Raw genomic sequence first — 21332 nt, 5'->3', positions numbered from 1 at the left:
TGTACAGTGAACTTGTTAAAAAGAAACCACCCATTTCTTCTGTAGCTCTATTTTTAAAAGCAACTGAACATTTTAGTGCACACATTTTATATTTAGAGAACATGTGAAATAAGACTGTATTAGCCAGAGGCCAGAATGGAACATTAGTGGCTTATGTGCCTCTATTGATACAGTGTTGGATGCCAGTTGGCCAAACACGGGAACATTTAGATTTTGTTTCTGAGAGGAAGCAGTGCATAGCCATAAGCCACATTAAGTTCATTAGATGCAATTGCTACATGACACAGTTAATATGGTGACAGAAATAAACTCTTCAGTGACTTAATTCTAGTGGCACCAATTTTAACCAATTTATCAGCCAATTGAGTATGTTCTGCACTTAGGATGGATTTAAAAAAATATGGTGTCCATTTTCTTGTTTGTTTTATTTGACTTTCCAGACATACTTGAGTCTGAAGAAGCAGCTATTTATTCCCTAAGCATGTCAGCATTGATAAAGGGAGTTGGGTCTGTTGCTGATGCTTAAGGAAGGTTTTACTAGCCAACGTAGGAAGGTAGGACTGTATCTAGGATAGGGTTTATGATGTGAGAAATCATCTGTTGTATTTTGGAGAAGTGTGTATGTGTGTGTGTGTGTGTGTGTATTTCCTTTTGGTAATCTGTATGTTTAAGAGATATAAAGTTTAAGAATCACCAATCATAACAGCACACAAATGGGATTACAGTCATATTTGTTAAGTGCTGAGATAAAAATTTGTAGTTAGTTATGACACTTCAATCTGTCACTTAATATATTTCTTCCAAGGAGCATTAAATTTTATGTTCAAAAAGTCTGAAGTATGGCCCTTTTACTCCATTTTAAAGATGAGAAAACTGAGTAAGAAAAATATAGTAAGAAGTAGAGCAAGGAACTACCATGAAGTTGGTTGTTCATATGATCTGCATTTTCTGCTTTCTACACTTATGACTTAGCAACACGTTCAGTTCTGAACTTACCTCATGTTCCAAACTGTCTATTCAGGTACTTCTTTGTTGTCTCTACCTGGTTTTAACTAAATCTTTAAATTAGATTACATGAGCTGCTAAGGCACAGCAAAAACTACTCCTTGTTACAATGACTCAGACAATATTAGATAAATATACAGATACATTACAAGACCAGGCAGTAGCTAATGTTAATTAGTTCTAGTTGTAACTATCGGTGCTCTGTTAATAATGCAGGCATACATATTGAACATGTATTATCATTTAGGAAAAAAATGATCAAAACTATGCTCCTGAAACAAACCAAAATTTTAGTTAATAAAAATCTAGTAATGACATGGGTCAGACTGGTGGGTTTACATGACTGATATCTTTCAAGATTATTCCCATAGGAGGTATTTGAAAGACTGAAGCTTAAATGGGGAGAAATGTCTGTTGTTTCTTCCTGGAAGCCTGGATATCAAAGATACATTGACTCTTTTGACTGTGATTTTGGAATACTTACATGAAACAAAGTCAACCAAAGGTGAATGCCAGCTTTCTACAAGAGCAGCACTTCTTATAGATGGGAAGGCCTAGGCTGAATGACCTCCTTATGTCCTTGCTATGATCAAAGTCCCAAATTCTTATTAAAGTTGTTTCTTTATACTGATGCACAGCAAATGCATTCAAGATAGGTTTTTCTTTCCCCTTTGCAAATTTTTCGAAATTATTTTGTAAGATAAACAAGATTCAATTTCTAAAGCTGATGGAATATTATTTTAAGGGAATAAAAAGTAAATCCTTATTCTTACTTTATTAATTAATTACCAAGATTGTCCCAAAGATAATGGCAGCAATTCGAAAGAAGTCTTTGTTTCTACCTGACCTGCTGCTAAATGCCATCTCGTCAGTTGAGTTTCTAATTCAGTTTGAGTTCATTCCAGGTTTGTGAGTCAAATTGATCCTAAACTGGACTTAGAATAAAATTTTTAGGATTGCTACGTGTCTAAGATTTTTTTGTCAATCAAAATAAATAGATAAACAAAAGGGGAAGCAAATCATTACCCATTAAGATGATTAACTAATCGGTTGAACCTTTTGAAGAATTGCGAATAAGACTGTGCCTTACGCTGCCACTGAAGACCTGCTCTTAAATGAGGAGAAAAGCTGTTATCTTTAAGTACAAGGTAATGATAATAATAGTGTGTAATTTTTAAAGATAATTTTATTTCCAGACATAATTTGAAGAGGAAGATATTAATGATATGCTTACCTCAGAACTGATGCACAGTAAGTCTAAACAACTTGCTTGGTTCATGCTATGAATTATTATAAAAACAATATCACATAATTCTCTAATGTTTCAGCTCTGAATGCTACTAGGCCAGATGAACTCTTTCTCCCTAAACACTATGAATATAATGAATATCTTAAAATGATCCATCTGAAAATAAATGTGTGCGTGTGTGTACACATTGGTTGGCTTATACTTGCATTTACTTCTAGGAGTAGGTTGGGGACCCCTTGGCTACCACTTCCCTTTGAGTGGCACTGGCTGTTGAATCATCAGATTTTCTATGATTTCTGGGCAGAATAAAGGCTGCTGGATGGGTGCTCTCTGTTTACGAGGATGCAGCTGTGCTTTTAACCAGACCTTCTCTTGAGACGGATTTACCTTACGTTCTTTCTGACTCCTTCCTTGGTATCACGGGGCTGGGTGATCTAAAGATCAAGTGTGATCTTTGAGGCTCCATGCGTTATGAAAAAATATATTTTCTACAAAATAGTGGAAGTTTAAAAGGATGGGTTTGTAGGTTAGCAAGTTGTCTTCCCATTTTATTTCCCAATTTTCTTATATTGACACTTCTTGAGATTTAATGTTCTTTGCCAGGAACATGGTACCAGTATTGTGTTAAACAGTGAGGAACAGGAGAAGTGATGGTAACATAGATGCACACAATGTGCTTTTAATTATTAGTAAAAAACCAGAATAAATTCAAGATTGAATTGCTTTGTAAATTCTTATTTTCAGGACTTACATGTGATGAAAGATGGCTTTCTTCTTTCCAGAACTAGAGAAGGGAGACAGGCCATCTCCCCATTCACTGATGGGACTCCCAGTGCAACTGGTTTTGTTTTGCTGGAAATCACTTGAAATAATATTGTTTTATGTGCAAAAACCAAAACTGCTAATAGCTATTAGCCACTATTTGTGGTGTTGATGTTTTAAAAGCAAAAAACCCCATTATAGGCAAACATGATAGCTGTATTGTATCCAAACTAACTATTGAATTATAAAATAGATGCTGGGAGTTTTCTCTTAAGCAAATGCATTTAAGAATCTGCTGTGACAAATCAATATAAAAATGTGTACAAAATTACAAGAACAAATAGGATGTTGTTTTTTACTGGTTTGTTTATATTGAAACTATATTATTTTATGTGAAGTATGTGTAATAGAGCATTAGATTTGAAAACTCTGTGTTGAATATCATTTCTGACAGCCTTTTTTAGGGTCACTAAAATTCCAATAATTCAGTCTAGAATTGAAGTCGATTCCAGAGAAAAATTTAATATAGTCTGCTTGCCTGCCAGCTTCAACATAGTTTCAGAGCATTGAAATGGTTTGACACATTGAAATATAAAGTGCATTTGTCATATCTATTGGTGGAGTATTTTATATGATCGCATCTAACAAAGATCAAGTTAGAGTAAAACTTATACTGTTTTTTTTTATGTGTTTGTGAAGAAGATTTTGTTTTATCTTGTTTTCTTTACAGTCCTGATTTGATTTATTGCAAAGTCCAATAAACTATTCCTAGTAATAATAAAGAAACACATTGCCTGAAACAATTTTGAAATGCAGTGGAACATCTCTATATTACCACAATCATTTGCCATTTCAAAGATCCTTGTGAATTCAGGATTGTGTCACAGAAGGAGCACTTTCTAAACAGAGCATAGGTTAGAATATATTAATAGTTTCAAATTCTGAGTCCAGCAAATAGAAATTGTATAATTAGAGAAAAGCTTTTAAACCTTTAAACCTCAGTTTTCTCATCTATAAAATGGGGATGACACTACTAAACTTGCAGTTTTTTTTGGTTTTTATTTTTTGTTTTGGTAAAGATTCAAGTTATGTGTACAACCCTACCTCAGTGCTTACTACCTAGAAGACATATTCTTTAAAAACCTTTTTGTATTCTTATAGCTTCTGGGAATCATATTTCATAGTATGAAATCTGTCGTATATACAGGTATTAATATACTGGGAAATATTAAAATGAGACTTCAGAATAGTTTATATCTTTGGTAAAATACTATATTTGATATTGCAAAAGTAATAATTTTTCTGGTATATATACAGTCCTGCATATTTGCATGTATGTTTGAGCAATTTGGGTCTTCTTGCGGTGAGAGTGTAATGATAAAGTTCATTATATCTTATTGAGCAAAGATTAAACTGGAACGGATGGACCTTAGCATGTTGAGCAATGCTATTTATGAGAATACACAAATCTCTTTTCATTTTTACATTCATATCGCTATATACACATTACCTCTTATCTGTAATTTAGATGTCAATTTTAATAGTTATAAATATGAGTAGATAAGCATTTAAGTACAACTCTAACACCAGTTCTTTATAAAAAGACTGTTTCTGTATCCTGGCCAAGAGTTCCCAGTAATAGTATTTTGCTGATGTGCTTATAATATATTATGTTGAGTGAGGAATTCTGTTTAACAGAGTGATTTCAAGTCCCTAATTACTTAATATATAATTTATGTAATATAATCTGTTTTATACACTTATATAGCAAATATCTGTTATATACACTTTTGCATATCTTTACTTGAATACTTGAAAATATTAAATATTCTTAATATTTAGCCTACATATTTTTTGTATGATTGATATTTTATGATCTGCTTATGTAAAATTATTTCATAGTTTTAAATTGAATATGTAATGAGTGAACAAGGTTAGCATTTTCCGAAATTTGTTCTACTGAACTCAGGTTCCACAGTATCATTATTACCTCTAGGAGTGGGTAGGGAATATTAATATTAATATTTACAAAGAAGGATTCCAGGTTGAAAGACGTTTGGAGAACATTGATCTAAATAGCTTTTACAGTAGGACTTCTTGAAGTGTTAATTTGCTAAATTATACAATAATAGTCTATGAGAGTGCTGTGACATGCTGTTTCCCTTAACTTTTTGGACACAAAAGCCTTTTTAATTTTTGTCGAGTATCTTACAGTATTAATAATCATTAGAATATTCGGGAAATGAAAGTTTAAATGGAATGTGCCATATACCTTTTGTGTCTGTAGGTCCAGTTGGGACAGAAACCATACCAGCGACATGAACAGAGAGAATTTAATATAAAGAATTGTTAACTATGTATAATATTGTTAACTGGTAACTGAAAGGGTAAAATGAGAGTTCTGACATATCACCTAGATGACAATTGTGAGAAACAAGCACTATCCCCAGGGCTGGAAAAAACGAGAGAGAGGTTGGGATTACTATAATTTAGAAGCTTAGAGGAGAGCCCCCCGTGAAGCTGAAACTCAGACCTCTGAAGAGGGGACATTGGCCAGCTTGTGTCTGAAGAGGCGGATGATGAGGCTGATTCTGCAAATGTTGGAAAAACTGATAACTGAATTCAGCTGCTGCAGTTGGAAAGAACTGCTGCTGTTGGGGTGCAGAAACACTGCTGGGTGATGCTAACTGAGCCAGGCAGAAGGCCCACAGACAGCAAGTCCCCATGTCCTCTCTCATTCTCCCTTCGGTGTCCCCTATGGCAGAGCCTAACAAGGAGCAGCTGGCCAAGCAGAAATGTAGTTTGTGAAATCTCAGTCCCAGCACATAGGGCAGAGCATAGAAAGGTGGTTCTGAGGCTAATAATGACAGCTTAATAACTGGCACAGTTGCTTTACAAGAATCCAGGCTCTTATAAAGAAATAAGTTGAAATTATTTTTAAAATAGTTCTATCATCTTAGATTAAATTTGCTATAGTAATTCACAAACCAAACCAACTCACTTTATAATTTATATCCCCAGGAGCTATATTCCATTATTGGTTTAATATTCCATTGTTAATGTACAGGTTTCCCAAAATATATGGGTTAATTTGAATTTACTTTGCATCATTAAAAAAATGCATTGTTGAAGGTCTGCACAGGTAACTTTTTAATGCTATTCAGCGCAACATTTCTTCTGCTTCCTGGGATTCATAGGCTAAAAAGCATTTACAACCAAATGCACATGATACAAGCAAATGATGCTGTGCTGCTGAGAATCTGTGAGACGCTAATATGTGGTGAGGTTACTGCCTGATGAAAGACTCGAGTATTTGACAAACTTCGTGGATTATTGAAAGGGTACTTCTTATAAGAGTCATCAGTAATAATTGAGAAATGCAATCACACAAATGCAATCAACAGATGAGAACGACCTCCTCTGTCTGAGCATTACATTTAATGCCGGAGCAGTGAGAGTTTTGAGCAGGCATATTTCGGGTTTACCTTATATGTGGTATTCATGCTAAACTCTACTTATTGACAAGATACAGTTTGAATTTATAATAGCCCAAGAGAAAGCCAAACAAGATTACAAGTCAAGAAATTAAGGAAGCAAAGCAACTTATAAGAGGTCTCATCAATAGAATATGCAACATCTGGAAGATATATGGTATTAGGGTAGGTTACAATGTTGTAATTAAAAGATGCAAAAGTAAGATGAAAAGAAGCCTGAGGAAATAGGCTGTGGAAAAGTTGGCCTTAGAAGATGGTAGACGTTCATGACTACAACAAACTAAGCAGGGATGGAAGAGAATAACATTCCTATTCAAAGGAAGACATGACAGAGTAGAATATCAAGAATAATAATAGTAACATCACTGACATTGAGTGCTTGTCATAAGCCACTCTTTTTTCTGCGTGCATTAGGCATATTAAAGAAAAGGTTAATTTGGAAAGGGATTAAGGAATGTCCTGCAGACTGTGAACTGAAAAAAAGATAACCTCTTTTCAGCTGGAGGGTGATTTGGGACTTTTGAGGGTAACATTTTAACACAGTGAAAGGGTTAGAAACTAGGTTTCAAAGGTTTAAGGAAATAAGGGTTAACAAGGAGATAGGTACAGTGAGTTCAGGCTACTCTTTCCAGAGGTTTGTTAATGGAGAGAGATCGTGTACACAATTCTGTCAACTTTTGCTCAGTGTGTATGACTATAGATTTGTATAAAAATTCAAAAGATGAACATATAATGCTGATGTCATAAGACATCTCTTCTGAGTCAAGTTATGATGGGTCACCGGCTTTTTTGGTGGGATACAACAATGTGAGTATGAAAAAAACTGTGTGTGTCCTATAAGGTGTTCCATCTTAACTAGAGACATTGAGTAAAGAAAGCACCTAAGAAGTGCATGCTATTTAGAAGTCATCCATGTGAGTTACCTCAATGTAAACGTAACTTCAAAAGAAATGGCTTGCTGTTTTTCTGTACAATGATCATTACTCTCTCTTGGTCATATTATATTTAACCCATCAGGGATTTGTTTTGGTTTGATTTGGCCTAAATCTCCTTTGTAGAGAAATGTCCCTGATAGCTCTTTGATTTGTAAGTTAAAATCTATTTTACAATTCAAATTGTCCAAATCATCATTACCCTAAAAAAATTAAAATTAAAAAAAAAAAAAACCTTGTGTTGTAAGCTACTTGGGTGTCTTTAAGTGGATTTTTGTGGTAAGTGGCTCAAAATGTCACTCTGCTCAGTAAGAGCAGCTTCCCAGTTGAGTCACAAGGTCACAAGGGGTTGTATCTCAATATTTTACTGAACTATCTCCATACATAATTAGCTGACAGTTTAGAAGTTAAATAGTATGCACACTATTTTCTGCTCTGTGAAGCTACCCTTGATTCATTTTATAACAAGAGCTAATCTTTGTTAGGAATTCTGTGTAGTAATTCGCATAATTTCCCAAGAACTTTAAGATGAGCATGTGTTGTGGTTCAAATTGGAATCAAATTTAAGTAAGTTTACTTTTGAAATATATATGTACTTGTGCATATGTAACCTCCTCCCAAGTTATTTAATTGATGGGCTACTTATGAATTTCTTCCTTTTAAATAACTTACAACACATTACTAAGATAAGTGTTATGTTAGTAAGAGTAAAGCTAGCTGCTTTAACAAACTCTGACATTGCAATAGCTTAACACAAGAGTTTATTTTCAGAATTTCCCACATGCATGTTACTGGTGGATAGTAACATGGTTAGGAAATTACTGCTTCTCCCGGTATTCAGGGACCCAAACCAAAGTTTTGCCATCATCCCCTACCTGCCCATAAGCTAGGAGGCAGGAAGAGAAGTGGGGAAGGGCAAGTAGCATCACCTGGGGGAGCTTATAATGGGCCAAGCCAAGAAGTAGCACAAGATCACTTCTGCTCATACTCTATTGGCTGGAACTTAGTTGCATGGCCACATTCATTTGGAAGGGAAGCAGGAACATGTAGTCCAACTGTATGCTCAGGAAGGAGAGAAAACTAGAGAAAGTAGTATTTTAGTGTACTACTTGTAGCTAAAGTATTAATAAATACTGATTTTTTTTAGAAAGTTTTCATAGGTCTTTGTAATATAAAATCACATAAAAGGCATATTCTTTATAATTTATATACATTCCTCTCTATTAGTATTACACTATTTTTGACACATTGTACATATTTGGTACACATATGTTGTATAATGATCAAAGCAGGGTATTTAGCATCACTTCTTGTATTCACCATTTCTTTGTGGTGAGGACATTCAAAAGCTTTTCTTCAGCATTATTTTTGTATTGTGATGTGGGTAGGAAGGGAGTTCAAGGACAGAGGGGATTTTGACTGGGGTTTACAGTCGAGCTATATTTGAGAACTATGGCTGCACATATGGACTTACCTGAAACTGATAGCTGGGAAGCATACCTGAGGACTCCACCTCTACTTGAAGGAGTCACCTGCTATTCCTAATAAGTATCCACTGACATGACAGAGAAATAACCCTGCTATTGAGAAGTGTACATAAGCTGGGATGGCAAGAGTTGTTCTGTGTAAACCAAAGAGTTCAGTGTTAATGGTGTTTCTTTGCATTCCTGTACTATATGATTTAGGTTTGATTATGTTGCAGGGTAGCCAAATTTGTGTTTTGCAAAAGTCAAGAGCTTTTTGAAAACTTACTCATTCCTTAGATGCTAATGTGGAAATCTACCTGTAATAGGACATAAATTGCTGAGAGAAAACAAATAAAGTCCTATTGAAATTGTAAACTTATTAGAAACTTGAATCTTTTACGTAGTAAAGTCATCATTATTTCCATTGATATTATTAAATCCCTGGAAATAATTTTTGTCATAATCAATGGATGTCACCAGAAGTAAATGAAAGCAGCAAATTGATTATTTACCGTCAAAATCTTCCTTGACGTTTTTCTGTGTCAGTGACTCAATTTTTCCCTTTCACTTCCATATTACACAAAGCAGAAATAGCCTAAATTTATTTCAGTATCACTACAATTTAGGAAGTTTTGAAGAATGGATAATAGTTATGATTATTTTCAGGTGAAAACTCTGTCATTTCATCAAGGTCAATGTTCACAGCAGAATTGAAGTTTGGGGGAGTGTATTTCTAGTCCAATTCCCCATTTTATCATAGGGAATCATGTTGCATGACTCCTGCATAATGAACTTTTGTCATCTTTTCCTCTCTCAGTTCAGATCTGTGTATCACATATTCAAAAATACTTTAGTACCATTATGTGATATTGCAGTATTATCAACACTAACATAAATATGCGGTATTATCAACAAATATCTGTAGATGGGGATTGGAGGTGGGAAAGTATACTTAAAAAGGAAAATTTTCAAGTAATTTTAAAAAGTTAATTTATTTAATAATACCATTTATGACAAAATCCTGGATTGTTTATAAGCCCTATTTTCCTTCAGGAAAAAAATGACTGTAAATATTTTACATGTTAAATTTGCAGAAGATACTAATCTTGCTGCTGCAGTGCCTTTTTTTCACCTTTGAAATATACTCATTAACCACCATGCATCTTCCATATAGTCTACCTTATATTGGAGAAGGCACGTTATATCTACAAATTTAAAAAGAAAAAAAACACAACTTTTTTGTTATGCATATGCTTGTTATTTTAGTAAGATCAACAAAATGTTTAGGAGCACAAACAAATTCATTAATTATCTTTTGTATCCAGGGCAAAATATAGCAGGCAGGTTGAAAAATGAATTGTTTATTTTTGGAGGGGCTGGGAATAAAGAACAATGAAACTTCCAAATAAAAGTAGTTGGACCTTTTTGCTGTGGATTTGAAAATAAGTCCAGAAGGCTGAGCTTAATATAACATGTGGCAGGTGGCCTGCGTTTGCCTGGAGAATTCCTTTAGGGCAAGACAGCTCAGCAAACACATAAATCCTTTTTTCTCTGTTATCTAGTAGCACATTTAGTTGCCATGGGGATTTTATTTATGCAGCAGATCCTCTGCAGTTCCGTTTGTGCCTAAAGTTTAACCGTACAGCTGTTACCATAAATGCTACATGGCAATATTTTCCAAACACAGACCCTAGAACAAAAAGAACGTTTTTTTTCCAGCATTGATTTTGCTTTTTATGTTCTGAAACATCTTAGTAAAGTATTACTATATACCAGGAAAACTTCACAAGTTTTAGGCAAGCAGTTGGTATCATTTGATGTTACTTAAATTGTTCAACTGCAAATAAATTATGTGAAAATTTAGCAAATGTATTTTAGGTTAGGTCAAGATTTTGCAGGTTTAAATGAATAGTTTATTATTACTCTCTATTTTTAAGGTGATTTGATATTTTTCCACTGCTGTTACTTCTTAAAGGAGTTCAGATAAAACAATAAAAGACAGAAATGCTTGCTGCTCTACAACTTCTCACTTCCATGGCTCTTTTAATATTTTTTTCCACTATTTTTAGTAGAGGAGGGAAGAAAACAAGATAGAAAAATGGTGATTGCTTTTGCAACAATCAAGAGACATCTAAGTTTCTCCAGCTCAGGGCTAGGTCTTGATTTGGAATGAATTGCTTTTGTTTAGTCTTGATTTGTACTACACCAGATAAATCACCAATATGTCTCTTTTGTGTGAAGCAGCATGGATTGGTCAATGAAAAGGGGAACTGATGCTTTTAGATGGAGTGCATAAAATTACCTCACACCATCTGTGTCACAGTGCACCAGGAAAATGATGAAAGGGAAACTTGGAATCCAGGTAAAGTTGCTCCCTTAGAAAAGGAAAGTAAAGCATTCAGAATCAAGATGTATTGTTCACATCCTCCTCGCGCGTTACATGTCTGGTATGTGACGTTGACTGTTTCAGAGAACTATAGAGACGACCTCCTTGCAGGTGGTTCTGCTCTAGTTAGAGGGTCAACAGATAAAATTTGAAATGATAAGCTAAATGAAGGCCTTCTGTTTAATGCCATATATTCTTGGCAGTAACTGAGCCATTTAACATTAAAACTGCATTACTGTAGTAGCAGTCATTAAGGATTGTCTCTGCTAGGAACATATACCTTTCAGGTATTTCTTATTTCTATCATAAATGGCCACATAAGTCTGAAAAGGAACTTTGATGTGATTACTGGAATAAATTAGAGATTTTAAATGGCAACTGTTAAGTTTTTTCTACAAGATGGAGGGCACTACACCTGCTATGAGAGGTGACTAGAGTCTGTTGCCATTCACTGCTGGTGCTTAGCCAGCCTTTCATGTTACTTCTTAAGGGGATATTAGAAGACAAACGTATATGCTTCCTTGTACCCATCTAATCAACGGTGATGTTCAAGTATTCAGTTTTCATTGTGAAGTCATTTCTTGAAAAAAGTCAGCAATCTAACTGACTCATTATGACAAGCTACTCAAAGTGTGGTCCATGGACCAGTAGCGTTGGGATCACCTGGGAGCTTATTAGAAATGTAAAATCTCAGCTCCTCTCCTTCGCAAGATATACTGAAAAAGAATCTTCATTTTCACAAAATGCCCAGATGATTTCTATGTACATTAATTTTGAGAAGCATTGATCTATAAGCCTCAAAATTAAAGATAAACTATTTTTAATATTATCATGAAAGGGAAGTATGGTTTCATCAGCTATTTTAGGACCTGCTGGTGGCACAGCACCTTAGCACTGTTTTCATTCCTCTGTCATTTGTGTTTATAACTCTGACAAACAAAATCCAATTCTTAATGAGTCTCTCTGTCTTTATTCTTTTCTTCCTCCTGCTCAGTAATGTTAAATAATTACTGCCAAAATTACCTTTCAGGAATGTAGGTTGACTAGTCACGACACCACTCAAAATGTTTGAATCACTCTTCCTTTGTCTGTGGGCTCAATCTACCTTTTTGTCTTCATCTCTTAATTGTGTGCCATATGTACCCTGACCCCAAATCATACCAGATAACTCACCATGCCCTGAACACATCGTATTCTTTACAACTCCGTGCCTTTGCATATGCTGTTTTCTCTTTGGGGGAATATCCTTTTATTTTTTTCACCTGATAAACTTTTATTCAAACTCGAAGACCCGGTTCTTGTGTCTTCTAGATGAAGCATCCATTCTCAGGCAGACAGAAATAGTTGCCCTCTCCATAGGAGATCTGTAGCACTTGGGAAAACCTTTCATATAGTACTCATGACACCATATTTTATTTATTTACAAGTCTTGCTCCCCTACTAGACTGATTGCTTCTTGAAGACAAGACTCTTATCCAATTTACCTGTGTAATCCTAGCCTCTAGGAAAGTATCCAGCCCACAGAGGTGCTTGTTAAGCGTTTGTTAAATGAGTGAGTGCCAAATCCATTTAAAAGGACACCTTTTTTGGCAGTCAGCACTGCTGCTAAAATGATACTTCAGGGTAAATCATTCTACCCTCTCTCTGCCATAACCTTTTATAAAGAAAAATATCTTCTGAGAGAATCATGTCAGATATTCTGGAAATAGGAAATGTAATGAAAGGCCACATATAAAGTAGGGTATAGAAAGGAAAGTGCCTGAACTGAGAAATTACCGAAGCTTAAATGCTCAATTGGAGAGAAGCTGATACACCTGAGAAAACTAAGAGGAAACTAAAAATGGGCTCTAAGGATTCGATTATACTTAATGTGAAAATTGTACCACCCTTATTAGAGGTAGAAGATCCATCCGATGCTTGGACGAGGGTTAGAAGTTTATCTTTGAAACAGCACATAACTTTCCATGTGTACCTTACAGTAGTGCATTTTATAGGTAAGATTTTCATATGTACAGGTGAAATTACAATGATAATAAGTCCATATTAAAATAGAGGGAAAATGAGCACATTGGATTTTTCTTCAGCTATAGATAATAGTGGTTTGTATCAAGCTATGATTATTTTCTGTTTGGATAGATGGTCACCTTGAAATAGCACAAGGCTGGAAAGGAATGCCTTTATGTTTTTCGGAGCAGACCGTTGTACATTTTCACCTTGTTTGCCTATTACCTACTGATACAGTTTGAATTCATAATGGTATTTCTAAGTTGCACTGTGGAAGTATAAAGTAAGAAGTTTCCATATTTCTTTAGTGAAAGTGGGAAATTTGAACTTACATGTTCATCATCTTTCTCTAGAAAAGGGAAACTTTAGATGGGCTTACCAAATCTAATTTGAGTAACAACAATAAGGCAAGCAGTGTCAGGGATGAGACGGTGCCACAGAAATCAATGGCTTTTTTATTTCCTTTTTTTGAGACCAGCTCGTTTTGTCACCCAGGCTGGAGTAGCGCAATCATAGCTCGCTGCAGCCTTGAACTCTTGGCCTCAAGTGATCCTCCCACTTCCATCTCCTGAGTTGCTGGGATTACAAGGCACGAGCTATGACTGAATTCAAAAGCGATTTATTTTTAATTGATATATAGTCTGCAAAACAATGATTACTAAAATGAGTTTGGGGTTTGGTTGTAATAATACTATCATCAGTAATGTTGGGCAGCTGATTTAAGGAATTTGTGGTCCTTAACGGTTCTCAACCTGATGTGATGATAATCATAGGTTCAAACTATCTTAACATTATTTTTTACTGTACACCAGGAAGGAGCACAAATGTTTAATTGCCTACAGGTTTCACTCTTACCACAAAGCTTGACAGGTCTCACGCACAGTTTATAAGAAGAATAAGATGGTTAAGGGTCAGCAGGAAAAACAAAGACTGAGGGGAATGAGATTGAGAATAAAATTTAAGGGGCCAGTTACCATTAAGAAATGTTTTCTTGAAGAAGTCAGTGAGAGATCACGTATAGATTTTTATTGTGGAAGTCTTGATTATAAAATCACTAAAATAAAAGGTTTGTTTTCAGTTATGTAGAAGCTAAAGAAAACAATACTTTTACTAATAACAGTTTAAGAGTATTTATTTATTTTTAAGGAACTATTTACAAAAATCCTGAGAAATCCTGGGCTGGGCTGAAATTGCTGCACAGAACGGAGATATTTATCATTTTATTTAGAAGGTAAAGGACTTTCAGAAACAGTACTATAAATGGTCAATGATGATGTGCTTTAGCAGTTACTTTAGATATCACTGGACACACTTGGGGCATAAACTGGAGTAATAGTGAGTTTGGAGAACTAATAGAGACAAAGTGGGAGCCACATACTTGCCACTAATATGGATCAAGGGAGATACCACATGAGGCCATTCAATGTTTTACATGCCACTAGGCCCCAAGAAAAAGAAAAGTAATGTTGGAGAAATAATAGTAAGCTTAAACACAGATAACGTAAACAACAAACTGAAAGAGAAAGATTAAAAATCTGAAGTATATTCTGCTGTTGGGTTTCTTTTTTTGGCAGCCTTAAGATCAATTAGTATTACTGTGCTAAAATCCATAAAGCTGGCAATGCTTCCTGTGAAGTTTTATAGGGGAAAGATTGTGTAAATTTCTTTGGGAAACTACTTACTAAAACCATTTTTTCCCAGTTACCATCAAGGTAGAGGTTTGGAGCAGAAAAATTTTCTTATAGTGCACGGGATGAGAGAGGGCCAGTCTTCTTTTCTCCTGTATCATAGAGGCAGCAGCGTAATGGATAAGGGAGGGCAGAGACTTGGAAGCCTCTTGGATCCAACTCCTGAGTCTGTCTCTAATTGGGAAGTCACATCATCACTCTGTGCCTTAGTTTCCTTATCTTTAAAAGGGGGATAGTAATATAATCCCTAAACGACTATAAGGACTAAATTCAGTATCACTTAGAGCAAAGCACTTAGAACAATATTTGACATGTAATAAGTACTCAATATTATTGCTAAGAAAAAAGTGAAAGAGGTATGTTAATGGATAAAAAACATAGAGAAACATGAGGTTGATAAATGTCTATATCCTCAACAAAAATGAAAGCTATCTGAAGACTAACGTTTGGAGAAAATGCTAACCCAACAGAGAAAATTGACAGAATGAGAATATTTCAAAGCAGAGTATTAAGAGAGCAAGACACTGTCTTTTAAGCAAATTAAACAAGAATGGTGTTTAAACATAATTAATTTTAGAAAGGAAGAAAAGATGTTACAAGAAGAAAAAGGCAGTGATGAGTTGCATAATACAAAGAAGTGAAGTCACGATTGCCTTTCAGGACTCATGGCAAGGAAAATGCCTTAGGAAGCTGTTGGTAATAAAAACAATTCAAAGTAAATGTGGAATAGAAGTAGTTTGAGAGGCTAAAGAACTATCTGTAGGAAAACATGGACAGGATTATAGGAAAGAAAGGAGTAGTACTTCAAGGATGGAGAAAAAGGAATATAGTTTCTTCCACCAAAATATTAGTTTCCTGAGAGCAAGCAGGAACTTTATCATCATCTTCAGCTTCTCAGTGCCCAGCTTTGTGTTTGGCATGTAGTAGTTGCATTACATTAAGTATTTAATGAATTCATGAATGAGTAAATTTAATTAATGGATTAATTTAACAAATTAAGGAATTAAGTTTATTAACAAATAATTTTTATGAGCACTAGAAGGAATTAGGTCATGATGAAATATGGTATAACTCTGAAATATAAAGGAATATGCTTGTGGGAAATAGAGAAGAATGAAATTTATCTTCGGGGAACAGAATTAGAAAATTTAAGAGTCAAATTAAGAAATAATGGAAGAGATTTTCTCAGAATTACTCAGATAAAATTATGTAAGAAAAAATGAGAATGTGTTTTCTCCTTACGATTCTGTTCAGTGTAGGTATTAAGGATTTAGAGGCAAAAATGGCTGGTAGGGAAGTGAAAGTGTGATCAATCTGTGAGGAAAGGCAGAATTTTTGAATGAGGATGTTAGCTCTGCACTTCATAGAGATTTGACTATTTCATGGAAATCTTTTAAGAGGTTCCCAGTGCATTTTCCCTTAAATGGGAAAGAAAAATGTCTATGAAACATGGTTTAGCTGCTTTCTGATTCATATACGAAAGGCCCTGGACATGTTCAAACCCAGGCTATAAAATATTTGTAGAAATTTTATGGCAACAAGTAGGAGTAGGTGTTGGAAAAAAGAAATGCAAATCTTTAAACCAGAGCTATTAGGAAAGATGATCACAAACTGATAATTACTTAAAGATAGTCATGTTTTAGATAGACTAGTTACTTTTCATTAAGAACATATATTAAAGAGCATAAAGGAATTTTTTAGGTAACATCCATTCAGATCATTTCTAATTTGGGCATTATGCTTTATAAGGGCTTTGAACACAAACAGCAACTAGTGTTGCTAGTGAATTAGGAAAGATAAAGGTCACTAGAAGAGTCACCATTTGGCCTTCAGCTATGTGCATGGACCGTGGATGCTCCATGAGAAATTACCTGGCAATTTTAAGGGCCCCATAGCATGCTTGTTTTCAAACTACAGTACTCTAGTGGTGGTCCACTATTAAAATTTAAAAATTACTGGAGAATTTTTAAATGATATATTTTTCCTAATATTTTTTCCTTAAGAAAAAGACTTAATCTTTGATATAGACCACCACTTACCTACTTGCAAGTGACAATAGAGGACAAAAAAGACTAACCAATGACTAGTAAACTGCATACATTCTTTCATTTGACAGATATTTGAATGTCTACTACATGCCAGACACAGGCTACCACAGTACAGGATGGATTTTTTAAAGTGACATCCTTTTTTTTTTTTTTTTTAGAGTTTATGAATGTTCACATTCTTAATTGGGTTAGTCTCTTGTGTATATAATACATATATACAATAAAATAAAACATAAATTCCAGAACTTTTATTGGTTTGGATCATATAGGTCAAATTTTATTAAAAACAGTATAAGCATGGTACACTAATGCCACATCAAGATAGTATGCTTGTTAAATACATTAAGTATTAATATTATTAATAATTATATAGTGATATAAGGATACAGCTGTTTCTAGGGTATTTTTTGACCTTCCAAAGTGTATTGTGTATTCACCAGTGCAACTGGGAAATAGAAATAATCTTGCTCTCTTGGTTGGAGGATCACCTCTCCATTGGCCTCTGTTTTGCCCATGTCCAGATGCCTTCTCAGACACCACCAGCAACCAGTGATCTCATTCCCTTTCTTTACTCTGTCCCTTGGTTCCATTTCCTCTTCTCTGGGTAGCCTCTGGTATTTACATTACCTTGAAGGTCTTCCTATGAGCCATGCTACAGAAAGGACAATAGTTTCTCCCTGCTCCTTTACAAAAAGAGGTTCAGACTCTTTATACTTTACAGGTTTTGGTGCTTACTGCCTAAGACACTGGCACTCAAAAACAAATATGGAGAAATTAGAAAGTTTCTGGGCTTCTTATAGTGTGACTCTCTAGTTCTTTACTCTTTTCAGAGCAGGAAATGGATAATATTGTGGCTATATTATTGAGAATGTGGCTCAACTTTCTAAATCCTTACCCCACAAATATACTCTCTTCTAGATCCACTGAAATACATTTCCCTTCTATGATAGACGGAAATTCTCTTGATGCAAATTCTCAAAGCAATAAATAGGCAATTTGTGTCACTAAGACTCATTACTGAGCATGTTTGGATTTAAAAACTTCTTCCCAGACCACGAAAAATCTGGCCTGGACTTGCGTTCACTCAGTAATTAAAATGGAACTCTACCCTTGTTAATAGCAGAGAAACAGGTTAAAATTTAGCTTTTTTCCACAATTCTGAGAAATATACAAAGTTGTTATGGTTTTAATGTCGGCAATAAAATTTTGGAGTGATTAGGATGAAAAAATCCCATGAAAATTAGTGAAAACCTCACTTAAATCCCAGTGATACTATTTTTGATGGAAAGTTGGGGACAACATGTAATAAAATTGAAGAATGAATGAAAGTAAAAAAAAAAAAAAGATAAGAGATCAAATTGGTTTTCTGCACTTAAAGTATATTACATCTGTCTACCAAGAGATAGATGTAGGACCTGTGTGGAAAAATATTTTTTTGTTTCTCAATAGTACAAGTACCAGAATTTTGTTGTCCTAAATATTGTTTAAAATAGAATGTTATAAATGAATTGCAAAATTTATTATAAAAAAGATATCCATTTTGTAATTAAAAACAGTATTTGAACAGAGTAAGATACTTTAAAGAAAATATATTTGAAATTGTTTTTTGTGCTATATTTTCATAAGAGTAGTGAGGGGCTAGATTAACATTTACATGTTTAAAAATTCCATTGTGTTCCATACCCAATGAATGGTATATGAGTTCTGGTCACCATATTTCCACTACTAAACTGATGCCTGGCCAGTAGTGTATCCCCAGTAAATATTTGATATGAATGAATGAATTGGATAAATTATGCAGCTTCTCAAAGATGTTGTGTCTGAGGCAATGTCACTCTTGTCTCTAGTGTTAATTACTTTTAGACACAGAGCCCTTCTCAACCACAGAAATTGGTTATACTTAGATCTTACATGAAATATCAAGTCAGAAAAACCTTCTTCATGTGTATTCTCATCAAAATTGGAAAACAATAAGCCATCCTCTTCCATATGCTCTTTTCATATACTGACAATCTCCTTTTAAATCACCTTCAACCTTGTTCCAAATAATCATAATTGCATCAGGAATTTTCCATGGGGTTTTCTCCGGGTTTTTGTAACTAGACAAAAGCCCCACAACAGGAACCCAAGGGCTGGGATTTTAACCTCTGATCCACAGAAGACTCGCTGGGTGTGATGCAGATGACCGCAGCACTGGGCTCCAGTTCTGCCATATGTAAACTCGTCAATTGGGCCAAATAATATTTAGGGTTCTTCTCATTTTAGAATCCTGTGAGTCTAAACAATAGTATATAATTTATTGTCTGTTTCCCAGCAAATAATGAAAGTGCAGTAATAAGGGAAATGGAGAAATCATTATAGGATTGATGTTCAGGAACATCTTGGTCCAACAAATGTGAATATTACTTGGTAGCTTATCCAAAAACTATTGCAGGCTTACCTGTATTAAAGCAGTTCCATTTTCATCAATGGCTTTAAAGGGCCTGCTCTTCACAAGTAGATCATCTTCATCATTTTTGTACTTACTGAGACCATTAAAAAGTGCTATTAGGTTTATGAGCTTGTGAAGAAATGTCTATTATTGAAGAAACCTGTGTCAGTTGCCAAGCTTGTTAATATTTTGTTCTTCCACACACAGTTCTAAAATGCCCAAATGATTATACTTCATTTGTTTGTTTCCAATTGTAGTAGTTTTAGAATCCAACACAGTAATGGCTGTAGTAAGTAGCTAGCAAATTTTGGGGCATAGCAGACACATTCTTAATTTCAGTTGTAGAAATGAGTATGTACAGAGAATCTTCAGAGAAAGAAGGTTTTATCCTTAAAAAACAAGGATATTAGTTACTTTGATATAATATATGAATGATACTTTGGACAATAAGAGGATATGCAATCATAATTTTCAAAGATATTTTAAAGATAAAATTGACTGAGATTTTTTTTTTAACTCCTTGAATTAAGACTGATATATTTTATTCACAGTTTCATGATTAAGCAACACATCATGCCATCTGTCTTTAGCATGGCTCCCTAATAGTGTATAACATGTACTTTTGTCACTTTTAATTTAGGATGTTATTTTTTTCCACACACGACATCGAAGTGCTACTGTTTGCTAAGTAGGCTCTATGTGTTACATTTTTTTTTTGGTGTAGCAATTATAACTGACAAAATATATATAATTCATTTAATGAAGTCTCTTAAATGGTCAATTGCTTCTTTAAGGCTATGGCAGACCATTAAGGAGGATTTGCTTTGACTTTTTTTTCTTTTTTAGCTAAAATAATTTCCTTTTCAGTTTACTGTTCCCTTAACAGGAAGATAATATACTCCCTTATTTAGTCTCATTTACATGCTTAGACCCATACACTGTTGCACCAGCCATAAAACTATCCTTAGAGTTATGTAGAGTTTGCCTAATACAAGTGACGATGTTGAGAAAGTGAATAAAGGGGGCAGAGGAGTAGTCTTTGAACTGCAAGATGATTTTTCCTTTTCCTTTGTGTAAAATAAACACATGAGTGCATAAATTAACAATAAATAAAATTAAGTATCACATAGGTTTAAAAATCATTGGTATTTCTATTGCATCTGAGATTACTTTGAAATCAGTGACACTTTATGGAAGTATCACCACTCTTATGTTGTAATCACGTTTTCGAATCTTCATGCTATTTGTACCAAAAAAACCAATTTTGTAACAGGTAAAAGGGGAAAATGCAATTTTTGTCTCATGCTTTCAGGAAGAGTTGGCTTCCTAGAAGATCTAGAACAAAAATTTCTGAATCGATGCCAAATTTTTCTTGTATTTATTATTCAAATTCTTCATTTTAAAACAAGCTGAATGCAGTAATAGAACCTTAGTGTCAGTAAATCTCATTCTTCGCAGACACTCTTTATACATCTTCTCTCCCTTCTTGAAATTCTTATAGAGGAAGCATGCATGACAATTTAAAGCTTATGTCATAAGAAACTTTGAACAATTCATCCAGTACCGCCTTTCACCTTCAAAAAGGACAACTCAAGCCTTCCCAGGAGATGGGTGTTTATTCTACTCTTAAAGATGTCCAGAGAAGTTTAAAACCACAGCAGGGTCAATCTGTGCTCACTGTTAAGATGAGCTTTATTACCAGGCCCACATCCCTCCTATTAAACTTCCCTTGTTCTCTTTACTTCTCAGTGCACGCTCAGAAGGCAGGTCTTGATGCCACGTTCTGTGGGAGTTTAGAGAGTGGTAAGGCACCTTTTCCCTCAAGGAAGAACTAGTTTTCAGTCTCTCTTGTGTAATAATATTTTCT

General features: G+C 34.6%; 1 protein-coding gene across 1 annotated transcript in view; it reads left to right on the top strand.

Moving 5' to 3' along the window:
- NPAS3 (neuronal PAS domain protein 3) overlaps positions 1 to 21332 on the top strand; it is an 855986-nt gene that overhangs the window by 153899 nt on the left and 680755 nt on the right. The window contains 1 exon segment of the mRNA XM_012647885.1: positions 10685 to 10711. Coding sequence (XP_012503339.1) covers positions 10685 to 10711 — 27 coding nt within the window.

The sequence above is a fragment of the Propithecus coquereli genome, unplaced genomic scaffold, assembly GCF_000956105.1.
Source record: "Propithecus coquereli isolate 6110/MARCELLA unplaced genomic scaffold, Pcoq_1.0 Scaffold273, whole genome shotgun sequence".
Classification (NCBI taxonomy): domain Eukaryota; kingdom Metazoa; phylum Chordata; class Mammalia; order Primates; family Indriidae; genus Propithecus; species Propithecus coquereli.
This window is presented reverse-complemented; position numbering and strand designations above follow the sequence as displayed.